The sequence below is a fragment of the Nomascus leucogenys genome, chromosome 15 (assembly GCF_006542625.1).
Source record: "Nomascus leucogenys isolate Asia chromosome 15, Asia_NLE_v1, whole genome shotgun sequence".
NCBI lineage: Eukaryota > Metazoa > Chordata > Mammalia > Primates > Hylobatidae > Nomascus > Nomascus leucogenys.
Window position 1 is genome coordinate 38,847,759 of NC_044395.1, and position 18,913 is coordinate 38,866,671.

An 18,913-nucleotide genomic window follows, 5' to 3' on the forward strand; every position below is an offset into this window, starting at 1 on the left:
GAAAGTTACTGTGTCACTGTTCAGCCCAGAAAACTGCTTTAACTATAAAACTGACTGAATCCAACGAGTCTTACTATTTCCGTATATACTTCAATGAAACCAGGGCTATTTTGTACCCCATTCTACCTTTTGCTGAAATCAATCCTGCCTGAGAGAGTCCTTACAATTCCATTGAAATGAAAGAAAGAGGTAGTCCCAGTGATTTTATTAGTTAATATCTTTTTAAAGATCTCTCACATGTTGACCATGATTTACAGAGACACTTTATCAAAGTAACACCCAGTAGCCAGGCCTATCCTCTGCTTTTAGATAGATTTTGGATAGATTTACAAGATTTTCTTCACAAATACTGTTTCTTTAAATATGTATCCCAGAAAATTTAAAGAAAAGTGTAGTGGTGAATTCACTGGTAGAAGGCTGGGACAGTGGGGTTTGTTCTTAATTTTTTAATTTGGACTTTTTTTCAAAAGGACTTCAAACTGCCTTTGAGAGAAATACAATTAATACAGAGGACAGGTAATTTGTCTTCTAAGGAAAAAGGGTACCCATTTAAAAGAGTCCATGTGTTCTCCTAATTGTCTCCCAGGTTTGTAGACATAGTTTGCAACCTCAGTGAGCTAGTACTTCCCATGGTGATCCATAGGCAAGATATTAAACCAATGAAGTAAAAAACTGGTGAAAGCATTTTTAACCAGATTTTTTTTCCATAAGTTAAAACATGCATCCAGCTTCCTTGTGAGCTAACTTAACTTGTGAGCATGTTTTATTTGCCTCAAGCTAAAAGATTCGGTCATCATATACCTGATTTACCAAATGGTCTCCTAACATCCTTGAGACCATTCTAGGAAATAAATGATCCATCAGTAGCACAGCTGGAAACTTAAAAGTATAGTCAAGTGGCAAGATTTTCCAGCAGGCTGCATGAACTTTGTTACCCTCCTAATATAGGACTGCCCACAATCCAGGGTGTGACTATGACTCTCTCCTCTCCTTGGAGGTAAAAGCCTTGCAAACAAGAACTGTGTCCAAATTATCTCCAAATGCGTGGGACATAGGTTATACTTAGTCAGTACCTGCTTTTTTAGAAAATAAGTGAATGAATGAAACCCATCATGTCCAAAGCATTTTCTTCGCTCAGATGCTGTTAAGAATAGCAGCTTGGAGTTCTGAAGAGCATTCCAAATAATACATCAAGAATGTTTCTGTAATTTTAGCAGAGGTTGAATGATCATTTGCTAGGGATGTGGTAGAAGAAAGTGCAGTTTGGAGATTTGGACTAGAATGGACAGGTAAGGAGGTTGGGTAAGTAGATGGATGGATGGGGTGGATGGGTAGATAGATAGATAATAGATAGATGATAGATAGATAGATAGATAGATAGATAGACAGACAGACAGACAGACAGACAGACAGATAGATAGATAGATAGATAGATAGATAGATAGAAAAGTGGATAAATGGGTAGATAAAGGCTTTGCTATATAGGGAAGCTTTCGCTATATAAAGAGTCTAGTAACTGTATAGAGTTTGAGTCCAAAATTCTTGAGTATAGCAGTTTGATCAAGAATATCTAGCATCTTCTTAAATGACAGATGAGGATGGAAACATTTTAAAAATATATATACATAAATGTATTATGAGATCTTCACTACCGATTTGGAATAATTTTAAAACATTCTCAGAGTAAAAGAGCAGAGATAGGATGACTAAATACTAGCAGTGGTTAGGGACAGAGCAGTGAATTTCTAATGACAAGGCCAAAGCCTTAGAAAAAGAGGATGCTCACCAGTGGGCCTTAGAGTGGGCTCGGGACCACTTGTGTACAGCTGAGAAATATTGAAATGAAGATCTTAAATGCGTTTTGATTGGGATGGCATTTTGAGAAAAAGATGTATCCCACTAAGAGATTATGATTCTAAAACTCATAAAAATGTTGTTTGTTTTAGGTTCATGAGAAGTCCCTTTAGTATCTTTTTACCACTTTATCCCCAAGGCCCAGAAGAATGCAATGCTGAATAAATACTTGTTGAATTAGTGAATAAGAGTGCAGTGAAGGTAATAATTCTAAAGACAGGTTGATTGATTGAACATTATAAAAAGAATACAAACATGCTTTCGTTGGTCTGGCAGTCCTGTGCTGGGTTAAAACAAGGACCAAGAATTTTTATCCATACTTAAGCACTGGCATGCTACACCATCTCAGGGACTAATACCATAAAAAGACTTTCAAAAATCTCAAATGCGCATGCACACACACACAAACGTGGAAAACTATCTAGAAGTGCACAATAAATATACATTACTGTGCACTCATAATTGATTTAAAACCCAGGAGGATTGGATGCGAAACCTATTTTGTAGGTTAGAACCAAACACTGTAATTTTGTAGGTAAAAACAGAAAAGGAACATGTAAAATGAAAGATCATGCAAGTTCATGATTTGAACCAGTCATTGACTATTCCTTGCTGCCAAATCAGTCTTTAACTACGGCTTATCTAGAAAACTTGGTTTTCTATCGTGTGAAAGACTACATCGATGGAAATAGCCTAATTCTTTCACAATCACACACAAGCATGCATGCACACATACACATATACTCTCATGTATCAGCTGAGAATGTGTGATTTTTACCACAGCCTTCATATGCCCTTCAGGAGAAAATGTGTGTTGGGGAAAAAACAGATGATTTCTATTAAGTTCTACATGGGTTGAGTTTAAGGCAAACAGTGAGGCTGAGTATGAAAATCAAAGCCAATGCATCAAAGCAGCTTTTTCTTTCAAACTATTTTATGTACTAAAGTTTGCACAACATGTTGGCAATGACAGCAAGCTTATATAAGGAGGTGTTTTGTGTTTTACAGCAAACAGAAGGGCAAAAAAATGCAAGAGCAGCGAAATATTACTTCAATCATGAATTCAAAGAATGTGTATAGTAGGTACATGGTAAAACCCATGAGTTAGAAACTACGAGATTTAAAGATCTTTCACAAAATTATAAGAAAGAGTTTATCTCTTATTCTTTCCTCCATACCAGGGCACCTCCCTTCACCCAAGCACTAGTTTCAAATTTGGAAAATCCTTCGGACCCTAGGGAAAAGGGTCCTAAAGTATCTTTTGGTACTGTGAAGGAAATAAACTACATTTAGCACAGTCTATCTGTTTGATTAGAGAGAGAAAGAGACATAGTTACCTTTTCCTGGCATGCAGATCTTTTATAAATCTTAGAAAAGGGTGGTTTTCCAGAATTCTCTGGAAGTTATTTTGGAGCTCATCAATTCTGCCAACATTGAGCACTCTGTCTACCTCTTTTCTTTCTCTTCATTTTCCCCATTTCTAAATACATTTTGGTCTCTAGAAAATAAAAAACTGCCTAGCACAGAGTAGACATTCAGTACACTTTGTCAAATGCATTAATGGATTGACGGATTCATGGGTGACTAGACATTAGGTGATCTGAGATTGATTGATTGATTGATCGACTGATTTTTCCTTCAACTTTTAAGTTCCCGGGTACATGTGCAGGATGTGCAGGTTTGTTACATAGGTAAATGTATGCCATGATCTGGGTTTTAATCTTAAGACATTAGTAGGTATCATACCACCTAATGGAAATGATTATGCATTGCTTTTTGTTGTCATAACTTTGGGTGAGTGGATATGTGGAGTGTGTGTTATGTGTAGCTTATCTTCCCAGATAAACTATATGCCAGAGATCTTAAACTCAAATGGCCTACATGGACCAGGCAAGTGATAGAAGTGAGGAAAATGGGTGGGTATAATAAAGTAAGGAGTAGTAGAGGCTGCTGTGGCCAATTGGAGAGCAAAAAGAGCAATTTGTGTTTCAAACATGATGGGGGTCAAACACACCACATCTGTAGTCCAGGTACACTTAGTGTGAGCTCCTTCACAAGACTCATTGGATATAAAACATTTAATATTTAAAAATACAGAAATAACAAAATAATAATAGTTAAAGTGTATCAAACATCTCTACTAAGTCCCTGGCACTGTTCTAAAATTCATCTTGTCAAATTTTAGGTAATTAATGTATTACCTTTATGTTGCAAATGAGGAAACTAAGGCACAGTACTTAGTAAATGTACATGATTGCACTATGCATAAATAATTGGATGTTAAAAGAATAAAAACCAGAACAGCAAAGAGCAAAGCTAACAGACCTGAGCTAAGCCCCTAACCGAGAAGAAAGAAGCATACCCCTAAAGACAGCCCATCAGAGAATGATACCCCACTCATCTTCCGGCATCTTCAAGTAGGAGGATGAAGGTAATTTCCCAAATCCGTGGGTGGCTCATAATCTGCAGTATAACTGAGACCTCTACATTTCTGAGAGACTGACACAGAACAGCTTTCTGTAGTCTGTGAGTTCTATCTCCTTTGTTTCACAATGAAAACAAACGTAAACAGACTATTGTTCCTATGTGTAGAAATAACTTTAATAATTATGAGCAGCTATTGTTTAGTAAGTGCTTACTATGTGCTAGGTATTGGATTATCTCCCCTAACTCTTGTAGAGAATCTGTGACATCCATACTGTTATTATTTCCCTTTTACAGATAAGAAAACTGAGGCTTAGAGAGGTGAATTAACTTCTGCCACATCACACAACTAAGTGTCAGAACTGGGGTATGAACCAAGGTGGACCTATCTCCAGAGCTTATGGTCTTGTCCATTGCATGGCAATGCAAAGAAGATGAAAAGAAAAGTGTTTTGAATTTTTCTACCTATGCTTGTCAGCTACTTAAAAAAATAAACCAAAAAAAAAAAAAACCACAAAATCTTCTTTTCAAAGTCTTACCTAAAACTCCAAACTATATCAAAGAAAAGAGCAGACTCTTTCTATTCTGGTTCAAGTGGAGAGTAGAAAGCAAACTACCATCTCCAATACATTCTCTCCCACATTGATGTCTTCCCCCACCACTTCCAGCTGTCTTTACGCTTCCCTGATCCTGCCTTTTTCCCCCTGTCACAGGCTCTGCTTCCCTGTCCTTACTCAGGGTGCACCAAAAGGCCCAGCCCCCAATCCTCCATGTATTTCCTCCTCCTTTCGCCCTCCAAGACACTCAGCTCACAGATCCTCATCTGCCATTCCCTCAATGACCCTCAAGTGCTTGTCTCCAAGCCCACATTCCCACTGGCTTATAGAACACAGTGGGTGAAGTCTCCAACATTCGTGATGGATTTAAAGTTGAAAGAACTGACTGGTCATAGGGGTGTAAATATATTAGAGGATGGTTTCCTTAAGCTGCTCAAAGGATGTACCTCAGAGATGGCTGTAATTATTTTTTACTAACTAGTGAAGAGGATCTCCTCACCCTGTCCTCACTCCCCTGTCCTTCTCTCCAACACACTTCTTTCCACCTTCCTGACCTGAGGGTGCTCAACCCTGGGAAGAGTGCTGCATGAACTGATGGGTTGGCCCAGGTTTAAAGTACAAAAATCTTTCTTCTCAATGCTTCCTGTCTCAGGTGACAGGCAGTAAAGTATACTGATTGAGAACTAGAGTTGTGGGGTCAGACAGACCTGGCTTCAAATCCTCCTCGGCCACTTACAGCTATGTGATCTCTCTGAGCTCAGGTTTCTCATCTGCGAAGTTGGGTTAATAATACAAGTTCTTGCTCATTGTTTTGTTGGGAGGAGTGAATGAGATAAATCACATAAAGCACTGACCACAGTGACTGGCTGATAATAAGCCTCAGTGGATGGTCACCCTTAGGATTATTTTGTAACCCTTTGCTTTTGAGGCAGCTGGTGAGCTCTGTAGCCCCAGAGATTACTAAAGCAAGGTCAAGGCTTTCAGCTTGTGGCTTACTTACTTATTTATTTATTTCAGCTTTGCACATAGTTTAAGAAAGAGAAAGAAATAAAACAGAAGAGAATTTCCACAAACGGTGTACCTACCACCTCTACTCATGTGGTATCATGGGAGTTGCTTTGTGGTTTTTTGTTTGTTTGTTTTTGTTTTGAGACAGAGTCTTGCTCTGTCACCCAGGCTGGAGTGCAGTGGCACAATCTCAGGTCACTGCAACCTCTGCCTCCTGGGTTCAAGTGATTCTCATGCCTCAGCCTCCTGAGTAAGTAACTGGGATTACAGGTACGTGCCACCACACCCATCTAATTTTCATATTTTAGTAGAGACGGGGTTTAACCATGTTGGCCAGGCTGGTCTCAAACTCCTGACCTCAGGTGATCCGCCTGCCTTGGCCTCCCAAAGTGCTAGGATTACAGGCATGAGCTACCACACCTAACTCCCTGCTTTATGTTTTTATGTCTTGTAACCTTACACAGTTTAGTTGGTGAATGACAGATGGATTTTTTTTTTTTGCTGGGCACGGTGCTTCATGCCTGTAATACCAGCACTGTGGGAGGCCAAGGGTCTAGGATCACTTGAGCCCTTGAGTTTGAGACCAGCCTGGGCAACATAGTAAGATCCCGTCTCTAAAAATAATTTAAAAATTAGCCACCCCGTCTCTTAAAAAAATTTAAAAATTAGCCAGGTGGCACACGCCTGTGGTCCCAGGCACTTTAGGAGGCTGAAGTGGGAGGATTGCTTGAGCCTGGGAGGTTGAAGCTACAGTGAGCCATGATTATGCCACTGCACTCCAGCCTGGGTAATAGAGTGAGACTCTGTCTCTTAAAAAAAAAAAGAGAGAGAGAGAGTTGGATTTCTTTTGTTCCCATGTATTCAGTGTTTCCCAAAGCATATTCCCTGGAACAATGAGTATCAGAATGACCTAAGGAGGTACCCTGATCCATAGCCTCAGAATCCCTGGGACAAGGTCAGGGCATCTGCCTTATAAGCTGATTCCCAGATCATTCTGATCAAAGTATAACAATTTTTGACTTAGTATATATATCATATAAACTAAAATTTGATTTTACATTTTCTTGTATTTATACATGTAAGCATTTCTCCCTCACTTGTGTGATAAATTCTCTAAGGTGATAACCATATTTTCTAGTCTTCTTATAACCCTACTAGTGTACTAGTGTAGAGCTCAATCCTAAATACATCATTGGGAATTAATGAGAATATTCAACTGGGTTTAGCTTACTGTCTTGCAGAGTCCTGATCTGTCAATGCCAAAAAATTGGTAGAGACCTCAAATTAGAAAGGCAGTTCACCAATACCCAATATTATTTGATATACAGTTGAGTTTTTAATCAATATTTTCTCATTGTCAGTGTGTCGGGTATTCTTTTACTGAGATTCTTGCGCCGAGATACCTGAATTGTTGACTGCGGAACAAAATTTACAAGTCCCTGAGAAGTGAAGTCCTTTCCAAGTTTGAGTTTATAAAACAGAAACTTACAGGCCTTCCTGACTTTCTGTCACAGAGAGCTGGGTAAGGCAAAATGCCTTCTGTCCAAAAGAGTTTCAACTTTTAAACACGTGAATTAAAACTTGACTTTCATTGCAGGATCAGCAATGATACATGCTAACTTTGGGAAAAGGAAGGATTTGTTAGGTTATGATGTTTATTCCTGAGAAATTGAGAGGTTTGCCATATGTTTTTATGGTAGTTTTCTTTGAGGTTCCATAAACACCTTCTGGAATGTGGAGGTTCCACAATCAGAGTCCTACGGGAGCTTTTCCAGTGCCCTAATGTCATTAACCCGGCTGCTTTGGTTGCTGTGATATGCAATTATTTCTTCTACATTTAAGAAGCGATTCTCTGATCTCCAACCCATTTAACCATGTTTGATCTTTAATAAGATGAAAAATGTTTGGAATCTGAGTGTATGATCTTTGTGCTACATTTTTCCTTTTTTAATTCACAGTAGCTTTTCCTTCCCCCTTTCTCTTCTTTAGGATCAACACTCTGTGGTAGGCCAGAACACAGGCCCCAGTCCAAGTCCTAACCCCTGCTCAAATCCAAACACTGGAAGTGGTTACATGAACTCCCAGCAATCACTGTTGAATCAGCAATTGATGGGAAAGAAGCAGACTCTACAGAGGCAGATCATGGAGCAGAAACAGCAACTTCTCCTCCAGCAGCAGATGCTGGCTGATGCGGTAAAACTTTCTCTTAATTTCTACTGAACCAACCTGTTGACCCAACAGAGGAAGTTAATTTTTTTCCATTTATATTTACTGTGCCTACTTATGTGACAGCAACAAAGGTGTCCTGACTGTAAGAGAGGATAATTCCATACATTTAGTGTACTGCAGGAAGAAAAAAAAACAAACTTGATTTAACAGCTGCTGGACACTTGGAATGCATGGCACCTCTGCTAACCAGGCCTGCCCAACCCAGGAATGTCTAGAACAACCAACATGGGCATTTGAATCAGGCAAAAGAAACCAGTGTTGTTCCCCAGGCTTAAGGGGCAGAAATAGTAAACTGAACTTGAATCAACTCAAATCCAAACTGATTTTAGAGATAAGAGTTTTAAAAGCAATTTTGAAAGCCAACATGGAACCTCAAAACCAAGATTTGGCTTCCAAAATAAAGCAACTCACAATGGGGGATTTTTTAAAAGAAAATGTAAAATACATTTCCCATTTGCACTGTATATATTAGGTTGATGCAAAAGTGATTGCGATTTTTGCCACTACTTTTAATGGCAAAAACCGCAATCACTTTTGCACCAACCTAATAGTTGACTTTTTAAGAAAGACAAGATTGTGTTTCCCACCCACTCCCCATGCGTTAACCCTCCTTCAGTATTTATCTGCCCAGCCCTGCTTTCATTGCCTCCCTTCAAACTATTTGGCCAAATGAAATAAAAAGTAAGCATCTCCAGGTGAATTAGAGCTAAGGTATACAGAAAAGATAACAACAAAATCAAATAATTTTATATTCAAGGAGCTTTGTAGTGAGAGTCAGAAATGCAGGGTATCACAAGTGCTATAATTATTCAGTAAATAATAATTTGCAATGAGGGTAGAGCCATAAGCAAGGCAAATCCTCTCTTCACCCTAAAGAAGGCTTGAGTCCACTAAGGATATGTCAGATAAATTGGCCAACTGTAATGCATGTGATTAAATGCTATACTCTGGTGACTACTAGAAATGATTTCAGAAAGAACCTTCTATCTACTGAATATCTGAAAGTGGAGTAAGAGATGAGACGAATAGTAGGAGGGTTATTTCAGCCAGAACAACCAGCATATTCAAAGACCTAGGGGCAATAAAGGATACCACATATTATGCCTGCCAAGATATTGAGTGTGCAGGAGAATGGGGAAGTGATGGGTAAAGATGAGATAAGAGGCAGGAGGGTAGGGCTTGAGAGGCCAGAATTTACATTAAAAAGCAACAGAAGAGATTTTAAGGATTTAACACAAGGGGAAGTACTAGATTCAGATTTGCATTATAGTAAAAGTATAAAATATACTAAAAAGTATAAAAAGTAAGGGAAAAAAGTAAACTTTTTATAATAAAAAGTATAAAAAGTAAGAGAAAATGTAATGAAGAGAAAGATTAAATCCAGCCTGAAAAGATTGAGGATAGTCTCCCAAAGAAGTAAAATTGGACATTGATTTTGAAGGACTGTAGGATTCTGATAGAGTAGGTGGGGTCCACTATTGTAGGTGGAGGGTGGAGCACCAAAATGTGCAGCCTGGGTGTGAATTTGTTGGTTAGTTTGAGATTGCATTATGAAATATTTAATGCCTGATAAAAAGTAAACAGTATAACAACCACATTTTTTTAAGGAATTACAAGTGGAATAAGTTTCGTATTCAGGGCATGTGAAAAGAAATAGTGAGAAGTAAATTTATTTGACCTGAAATAAGGAATATTGAGAAATAAGATTACAGATGACCTTGAATACTGCCATAAGGTTTAAGGGAGTCACAGACTGGATCACAAAGTGACACAACTGGTTTCTTCTAGAAATCATAGTTTTGAAAACTCCAGTCCTTCCCCCTGTTCCCTTCCCCTCCCATTTTTATCCTTATAAACTAAAGAACTTAGAAACAAGGGCAGCAGAGAGAAAAACGTGTAATCTAAGGTTGACTTACTGGGTACACTTTCATCACTACCATCAATACTACTAATTTCATGAATTATAACACACAGAGGTTGATTTTCAGCTCTTGTTAAAAGGCAAGGAAGTGGTAGCATATACATTCCATGAGGGTCCTGGCCTGGCACTGGCCTAACTCCCACTGGGCCCCAGTTGAGTCACCACTAGGACAGGTGCAAAGGGCAGTGGCATAAACTGTGAGATGAATGAGAATGAGGCTGCTGTTTTTGTGATTTTTAAAAACCATTCACATTTCTCTTTGTTTGGACACCATTGAGGGTGTCTGTGCTTTTTAGCATATCCAGGAAGAAGTGGTCTTTGATACCACTGTACATTAGCATATGCTTTGTGGTCATTTGCAGTCAGTTGGCAAGGCCACATAGGCACCTAAATTGAGACGTTTTCTCATGAAAGTTTGTTATCCTTATTCTCTATTATTCTCCTAACAATGAAGCACAAAGAAGAGACATGAATAGTACTTATTACAACGGACATCATAATTACCAACACGCATTGTGTACCTACTGTGTGCCAGGCACCAAGCTGGATTTTCACAGAATTAAATAGAAATATGAGGGAGGTCCTATAATTATCCACATCTCACATTTTTACAGATGGAGAAACTGAAGCATCTCTTACTCCACTTTCAGATATTCAGTAGATAGAAGGTTCTTTCTGAAATCATTTCTAGTAGTCACCAGAGTATAGCATTTAATCACATGCATTACAGTTGGCCAATTTATCTGACATATCCTTAGTGGGCTCAAGCCTTCTTTAGGGTGAAGAGAGGATTTGCCTTGCTTATGGCTCTACCCTCATTGCAAATTATTATTTACTGAATAATTATAGCTGATATGTACTATAACAGATGATTTCTATAATGGGTGTTCAAGTCCAACAGATTGGGTTATCATTAGATATTAGTTCACAAATTAAATTTCATATTGCATAAAAGTAATCTCAGGAATGGCCTATATGTTTACACTTGCACAGAATAGGAACGTCATTCTTTTGCAAAATGTAGCCATCTCTATTCAGTATTGCAGTCTAGTCTTCGCTGCTCTTCAGCACAAAAGAACAACATGGCAGTTCTGTGTTATGTCCATATGCAAGGTTATTAATCTAAGTCATTTGTGAACAAGTAGTTTAAGAAACCTAAATTTCCGGATATATATATATAAAAATATATATATAAAAATGATATATATATATATTTTTTATTTATATATAAATGATAGATATATAATATAAATATTACATATAATATAAGTGATATATATATAATATAAATGATATATATAAATATATAATATAAATATTATATAAATTTTATATATATATATATATATATATATATATATATATATATGAAAACTCTTTGAACAACAGTTTAGCCCTCTGGTGGAGACAAGCCTGACCAACATGGTGAAACCCCATCTCTACTAAAAAAATACAAAATTAGCTGGGCATGATGGCGGGCACCTGTAATCTCAGCTACTTGGGAGACTGAGGCAGAAGAATCGCTTGAACCTGGGAGGCAGAGGTTGCAGTGAGCTGAGATCGTGCCATTGCACTCCAGCCTGGATGACAAAGTGAGATTCCATCTCAAAAAAAAAAAAAAAAAAGTCGATAATTAGATTGAAGATATATAAAAATAAATCCAGGTTTACAATATAGTCTATGATGGGAAGTCAAGCACCTTCTTCTCTGTCTCTCTCTCTTTCTTTCTCTCTGACTCTCACACATACATACACACACACACACACACACACACACACACACACACACACACACCCTGTCTTCAGTAGAAACAGTAGAAACACCTAATTACATAAGAAAGAATGACAGATGCTTTCGGAAAAGAGTGGATTTCAGAAAGTCCATGCTTGGCATAAAAATCAAAACTGTCATCTCACACAACAGTTTACAGCAGAGCTGGTTGAACACCACCACATTTGGGTTCATGGAACATCTGAAGCTGTTTCTTAAACATTTAGGGTTTGGGCAAAACCAAAAAGCATTTCACCAACCACTTTTTCCCTTAATTTGTAAACCCATGTTTAAAAGAAATGTAATCCATATGTTTCTGATTCATTTACACTTAGCTCATCAAAACTGTGTTTTATATGAATTACTTATGTGCAAAAAACTGTGTCTTTCAAGCTTTTTTCTTAGCAACAAGAATTTAAATTTGGTTTGTTGTTGTTTTAAGGCTTTTTCCTCTCCTTTATAGTAGACTTATTCTACTAAGAAGGTTTGGAATTTGATGGGAAACTGAGAAACACATGGTTTAAGTCAGTTCTAAGTTAGGCAGTGCACATTTATTTTCCAGCTAATTTACCCATGTATCTATTACAAAGTTTTCTTTTCTATTTGTTGACTTTTCTATAATTATAGTGTTCTCCCTCTACCTATGCTGATTATTCTTATCTTGAAAATTGAGATTGCTTTGGGATGCATATAAAATTGCAGTGAAGTCATTCTAAAAACTCCCTGATCCATACCAAACAAGATAAAAAGCAGCCCTTCATTCCCAAAGCTGATATGATACTCAGAGCCAAGCCATTTTGTTCTCTGTTGGGTATAAACAATCCTACAGAATGTCAACCTCAGACAGGGTTACTCTGAGACCATGATAAAATGAGACAAAATAATACTTCATAATTTTGTCTAAAAACAGACACAAACAAGGTCACTGTGCAACCTCCAAAACACCAAACACCCCCCTCCCTTGTTAAATGAGTGATAGCTACTTCTTCATTCAGTTAGAATTGACTTGACTTTGTGACAGCTTCCAATCTAGAACAAAGCCCCATTTCCTTAGACTCTTCCCAAATCACTCAAAGTCCAAATCTCAGGACAGATTCTTTCTAACATTCTCCTACTGAGATGCCCTGTGACCCTCATGATGTTCGTTCTCCCTTGCTGCAACAAGTAATAAAGCCAACAGCTGTGTTCCTAGTGGTCTTTGACTAAGGATATTGACATATTAAAATAATGTCTCTATTTTTTTTCTCTTAGCTTCCAAACTCACCTATTCTAAAGATCAAAAGGCTGATTCCAAAAGGAAGAAATGAAGGGAGGACAGCAAACCTGTGCTTTTAGAATGCGGAGCTGAGAAACAGAGTAGCAAGGGGCCTTGTATTGTGTGTCAGGAAAGAGCCTGAGTTTTGGACTCAGGATTTGGTCTCAGTTCTACCACTGTGTGATCTTGAGCAAGTTACTTAGCCTAATAAGGCTTTAATTTTCTTATTTTTTTAAGGTGGAAATAATCATACCTACCTTTAAGAATTGTTTATGAGGAGGTAAAAAAGAGATAAAATTCATGTAGTGCCTATGTCGGTACCTGTTGGTTGTCTCCTGACATCTCCTCCTACCTGGAGTCATCAGATTTAACAAATAAGAATACAGGGCTGGGCACCGTGGTTCATGCCTGTAATCCCAGTGCTCTGGGAGGCTGAGGTGGGTGGATCATGAGGTCAGAAGTTTGAGACCAGCCTGGCCAACATGGTAAAAGCCCATCTCTATTAAAAAAAAAATACAAAAATTAGCTGGGCATGATGGCGGGCACCTGTAATCCCAGGGGTCCAGGAGGAGGAGAATTGCTTGAACCTGGGAGGCAGAGGTTGCAGTGAGCCGAGATCGCACCACTGCACTCCAGTCTGGGTGACAGAGCAAGACTCCGTCTCAAACAAACAAACAAACAAACAAAAACAAATAAGAATACAGAATACTCACACGTTCTGTATTTTATCTGAAAACCCTACCTCCTATGCTTTCCCCACTGTGTGGGACCAGAATTATATATAGGTACCTGCCAAAGCATATCAGGTATGCTATTCTAATTGAATAAAGAAGTAGCTATCACTCATTTAACAAGAGAGGGAGGTGTTTGGTGTTTTGGAGGTTGCCAGTGACCTTGTTTGTGTCTGTTTTTTAGACAAAATTAGAAATTAGCATCTTGAAAAATCACAGAAATTTAGTTCTCATTGAAATCAAATTGCAAAATAAAGAAAATAAGAGTAGTTACTAGAACCAAAACACATGTTGAGTGTTATGGAGAAGTAGAAATTATACTTCCATACAGGAAGTTTATTGAAATTGAAAAGATTTGTCTCTGAATTAAGACTACAAAATAAGGTCATGATTTGTAACCCATGATTGCAAAATTGTTCTTATATTACTTTTCTGAAATTTTACAAAATTTTACGTGCATTTTCACAAGTGAAAAGGGAATGATGCAACGTAATATGTTTTCATGTCATTTCTCAAGGAGAAAATTGCTCCACAAGATCCGATAAACCGACATTTGTCAAGGCCACCTCCAGATTATAAAGACCAAAGAAGAAATGTGGGCAATATGCAACCAGCTGCTCAGTATTCTGGTAAGTGTTCTTAAAAATTAATAAAAATTATAGCTGTGAAAGGAAAAAAAAACTTCAATTTTCAATAATCCCTGTAACTCACATATGATTATAATATCTTTCTTAGAATTTCTAACTCCCATTTGGCTTTCATGCCAAGACTACACTTAAATATTTTTTGGTCCTTTCATCAGTTTTTGCTTAGTCTTGCCCTGTACTCACATATTTCACCACTCTCTGGACTACCTCTGAGAATTCAAAAGAGCTAAATATTTTTCTGTTAGGTTCAATCATTCTCCTTCCAAAGGTATACCTTAACCCAGGTAGTAGAAGGTAAGCAGACATTTCTCCCTCTTAGATAAGCCCATCTCCAAGGTTTCCCCTTCAAAGACAAATGGTCCTGCCACCAAGGAATACTTGAAAAGCAGATTAAGTTTTCACGAAATCTCTCAAAAACACCAAAGGTGAACTCCATTTAAATCACAAAGCAAATCTTCTTAATAGCTCTCTCAGTATAAAATAAATGGTAAGTACAAAAGTCCCCCAAATTCTCTCTCCTCCCGCTCATGAAACTCCAAAAGGACCTTTCCCAAACCCAGCCTATATTGCTCTGCCTTCTCCTATTCAGCATTTATTCAATACACTTCTGCCCAAAACTGTCTAAAACGCTCTGCACTTTCTGATGTAAGTTAATCTTACACTCTTGGGTTTCCTAAGTTCTCTCTGCCTTACCTGTTACCTTCATCTGTCCAGGAAGCCATAAAGAAGATTCTCTAAAGAAAGAAAGGCTGTGAACACCCCTATTTTATAAATACTTCCTGGTACCGTTAAGTGTACTTTTAAATATGTTGTCCTGACTTATTTAAACCCCCTCAAATACAACAGGTTGCCTCTTTCAACTAAAGTTGAGAATGGAGCTAGGCTCAGTAGCACGTGCCTGTAGTCCCAGCTATTCTGGAGGCTGAGGTGGGAGGATTGCTTAAGCCCAAAAGTTCGAGGCCAGCCTGGGCAACATATTGAGACACTGTCTCTAAAAACAACAAATAACGTTAGGAATGGGATGTATGTTTTCTACTCTCTAAGATTACTTCGCCTCAGAGCAAAAACAGGATTCTCTAGTTGATTGTCTCAAGGAGGCTGAAAGATAAGATGCGGTTTCCAGCCATGTGTTGCTTAATGGTGGGAGTATGTTCTGAGAATTGCATTGTTAGGTAATTTCATTGTGCAAACATCATAGAGTGTACTTATACAAACCTAGATGGTCTAGCTCACTACACACCTAGGCTATATGATATAGCTGATTGCTTCTAGGCTGCAAACCTACACAGCATGTTACTGTGATGACTACTGTAGGCAGTTATAACACAATGGCAAGTATGTGTGTATCTAAACATAGAAAAGGTACAGTAAAATATAATTAAAAAGACACAAAATTGTACATTTGTATAGGGCCCTTACCGTGATTGGAGCTTGCAGGACTGGAAGTTGCACTGGGTGTCAGTGAGTGAGTGTCATGTGAATGCAAAGGCCTAGGACATCACTGTACACTACTGTGGACCTTATAAACACTGTACACTTAGGCTGCACTAAACTGATTTTTAAAAATTTCTTTCTTTAATAATAAATTAACTTATACATTAATTTTTTTGCTTTGCTTTACAACTTTTAAATTGTTTAAACTTTTGACTTTTGTGATAACACAGCTTAAAATACAATCACATTGTACAGCTGTACAAAAATATTTTTCTCCATATCCTTATTCTAGAAGCTTTTTTCTATTTTCTTACAATTTTTGAATTATTTTTAATTGACATATAATTGTTCATATCTATGGGGTACAGTAGGATATTTTGATGTATGTAAACAGTGTGTAATGATCAGATCAGGGTTGTTAGCATAAGCATTACATCAAACATTTATCATTTCTTTGTGTTGGGAACATTCAAAATCCTCTTCTTGGTATTTGAAAACATAGTATAAATTGCTGTAGAACACCAGGACTTCTTCCTCCTATCTAGCTGTAATTTTGTATCCATTAACCATCTTCTCTCTAGCTTTTTCTCCCCACATCCTCCCCACCTCTGGAAACCACAATTCTACTCTCTACTTCTATGAGAGCAACTTAGCTTACACATATGAATGAGAACATATGGTTCTGTGCCTGGCTTATTTCACTTAAAATTTTTAAAAAATTTTATGTTTTTATTTTTTGAACTTTTTTTTAAACTAAGACACAAACACACACAAACACACATTAGCCTAGGCCTGTACAGGGTCAGGATCATCAATATCACTGTCATCCACCACATCTTTACCCACTGGAAGGTGTTCAGGAACAATAACACACATGGAGCTGTCACCTCCTATGATAACAATGCCTTCTTCTGGAATATCTCCTGAAAGACCTGCCTGAGGCTGTTTTACAGTTAACTTTTTGTATAAGTAGAAGGAGTACACTCTAAAATAATTATTGAAAGCATAGTAAAACATTTACTATGCTTTTTATATATGATAAAAGAAGATAAAAAAGGGTACATATGTGTAGGGCACTCACCATGAATGGAGCTTACAGGACTGAAAGTCACACTGGGTGTCAGTGAGTGGTGAGTGAATGCATTTAATAATTATTTTAGAGTGTCCTCTAAAATACAGCCATAGGAATTTTTCAGCTCCACTACAACCTTATGGGACCACTGTCATACATGCAGTCCTTCATTGACCAAACATCGTTATGCGGTGCACACTATACTTGAAACATGGTTTTTTAATACCATGGCCTATGAGTGAGCTTTGAAAAAGCTGGGTGCCCTTTGGAATACTATACAAAATTCAAGGTGGATATTTAGGTTTTTCTTTTCCTACTTCATATAAAAGGATCCCAGGGACAGTAGTCTAGGGCTGGCTTGCTGGATTTCAAGCAGCTTTTATCTTTCCACTCCATCTCTTTTAGCATGTGGCTTCTATCCTAAGGGCTGCCTGGTAGCTACCACATCACTAGTCTCATACTTGTATTCCGGGTAGGAAGAGGAAAGAAAAGAAATCTGATTCCCTTAGCCAGAACGTATTCACCTGGACCCTCCTGCCCACCCCATCTACAAGGAAGTTCGGGAAATGTGGTTTTTCAGCTGACCACATTGCTCTGTTTCTAAAGAAGGCTCTGTTTCTAAAAGCAAAGCTCTGTTTCTAAGGAATATAGAGAGGTTGGATATTGGGTAGGCACCTAGCAGTCTCTTCCACAGTGAATATTGGCGTTTTTCTAAGGGAGAAATCCTCAGCATCCAACTGCTGACACTTAAGTGGGTCAGAATCACTATTCTAGAGCATTGCGTTTCCCATGTCTTCTGATAATGAAATAAGCAACAAAACACAATACAGACTCTTTTTAAAATCATTTTTTATTTTAATCTTGGTACAATAATAATTACCTTTCCCAGATTTTGATATTAAAAATGGAGTATGAAAAGCACCTGGAACAATCTCTGTCACCTGTTAGGAGCTTTTAAACATTAACTGTTATTATTTTGTGATCTTTGTGGAAATTCTGTTTATTCTGGTTGTTTAAAAAGTTTGTTTTCCTTATAAACCTTCTCAGGGCATATCATTAAAATACAGGGCAACTACAGGTGATAATTTTTAAAACCTCTACATTTTTTTCCACAGCATTTTCAAAATATAAATTCCCTTGATATGAAACTTTCAGATACAAAGATGATATTGCTTAATCTTATTGGCATTGTATGTCATCTCAGTTATTGTTCAAGTGTCTCCTACCTGGCTATCTCTCTTCATCAAACACTGCCCACTACACAATGCACTACACGGATACAAGGAGATACAAGAGACTGTTCTTGCCTTCAAGGGGTATGTAGTCTAGTTGGGGGCATATTTATAAATAAATAGCGAGGCTAATGTGTTCATTTGGCCCTCAGTCTTTCAGGATGTATACCTGCTAGGTGTCCTTAAGCAGCAGGGGATAGCCCACGTTTACAATTGCAGACATGCTCTCCCCATCCACTGACATTGTGATATTCTTATGTGTGTTTAGTGCTGTATTTCTCAGAATCTCTGACTCTCTGGGCCTCTCTGATCATCTTTGCCTCCAAAAATGTTTCCTCATGATGACTTTAACCGCCAGAAGTCAAGAAGATTTCAATGTGTTGGTTAGTCACTATCTGTTGTGTGGAGCTTCTTATTACACAGCCTGTGGCTTAGGCACTTGTTGCATATTGTTGCAGAACTTTCTCCTTAGTTCAGCTAAAACCAGGCTCTCGTCACATGGCCAGGAAAGATTAGGCTCGTGGACACATAGAAGGATGAGGAAAAATGGAATTTATTGGGCAAAAAGGAAAAATAACTCTCGGCAAAGTGAGAGAGAGTCCTGCTAGCAGGTTTCCCACCTCACAGATTGAATTCCAGGTCACCGCACAGGAACAGGAGAGGCCAGGCTCCTCACTGCTGCAAATGGCACGAACTTCCCAAGGCTCCACCCTGTCTTCCCAGCGCACAGGTGGGCATTATTCAGAAAGAGTCAGAAACGGGCTTCATCCAGGACCAGC

The 18,913-nt window shown here is 38.1% G+C and overlaps 1 protein-coding gene across 1 annotated transcript in view; it reads left to right on the forward strand.

Annotated features, from left to right (window-relative positions):
- MAML2 (mastermind like transcriptional coactivator 2) overlaps window positions 1-18,913 on the forward strand; it is a 364,604-nt gene that overhangs the window by 341,367 nt on the left and 4,324 nt on the right. The window contains exons 3-4 of the mRNA XM_030829711.1: window positions 7,833-8,036; window positions 14,267-14,378. Of these exons, the coding sequence (XP_030685571.1) occupies window positions 7,833-8,036; window positions 14,267-14,378 (316 nt within the window). The remainder of the gene's footprint in view (window positions 1-7,832; window positions 8,037-14,266; window positions 14,379-18,913) is intronic.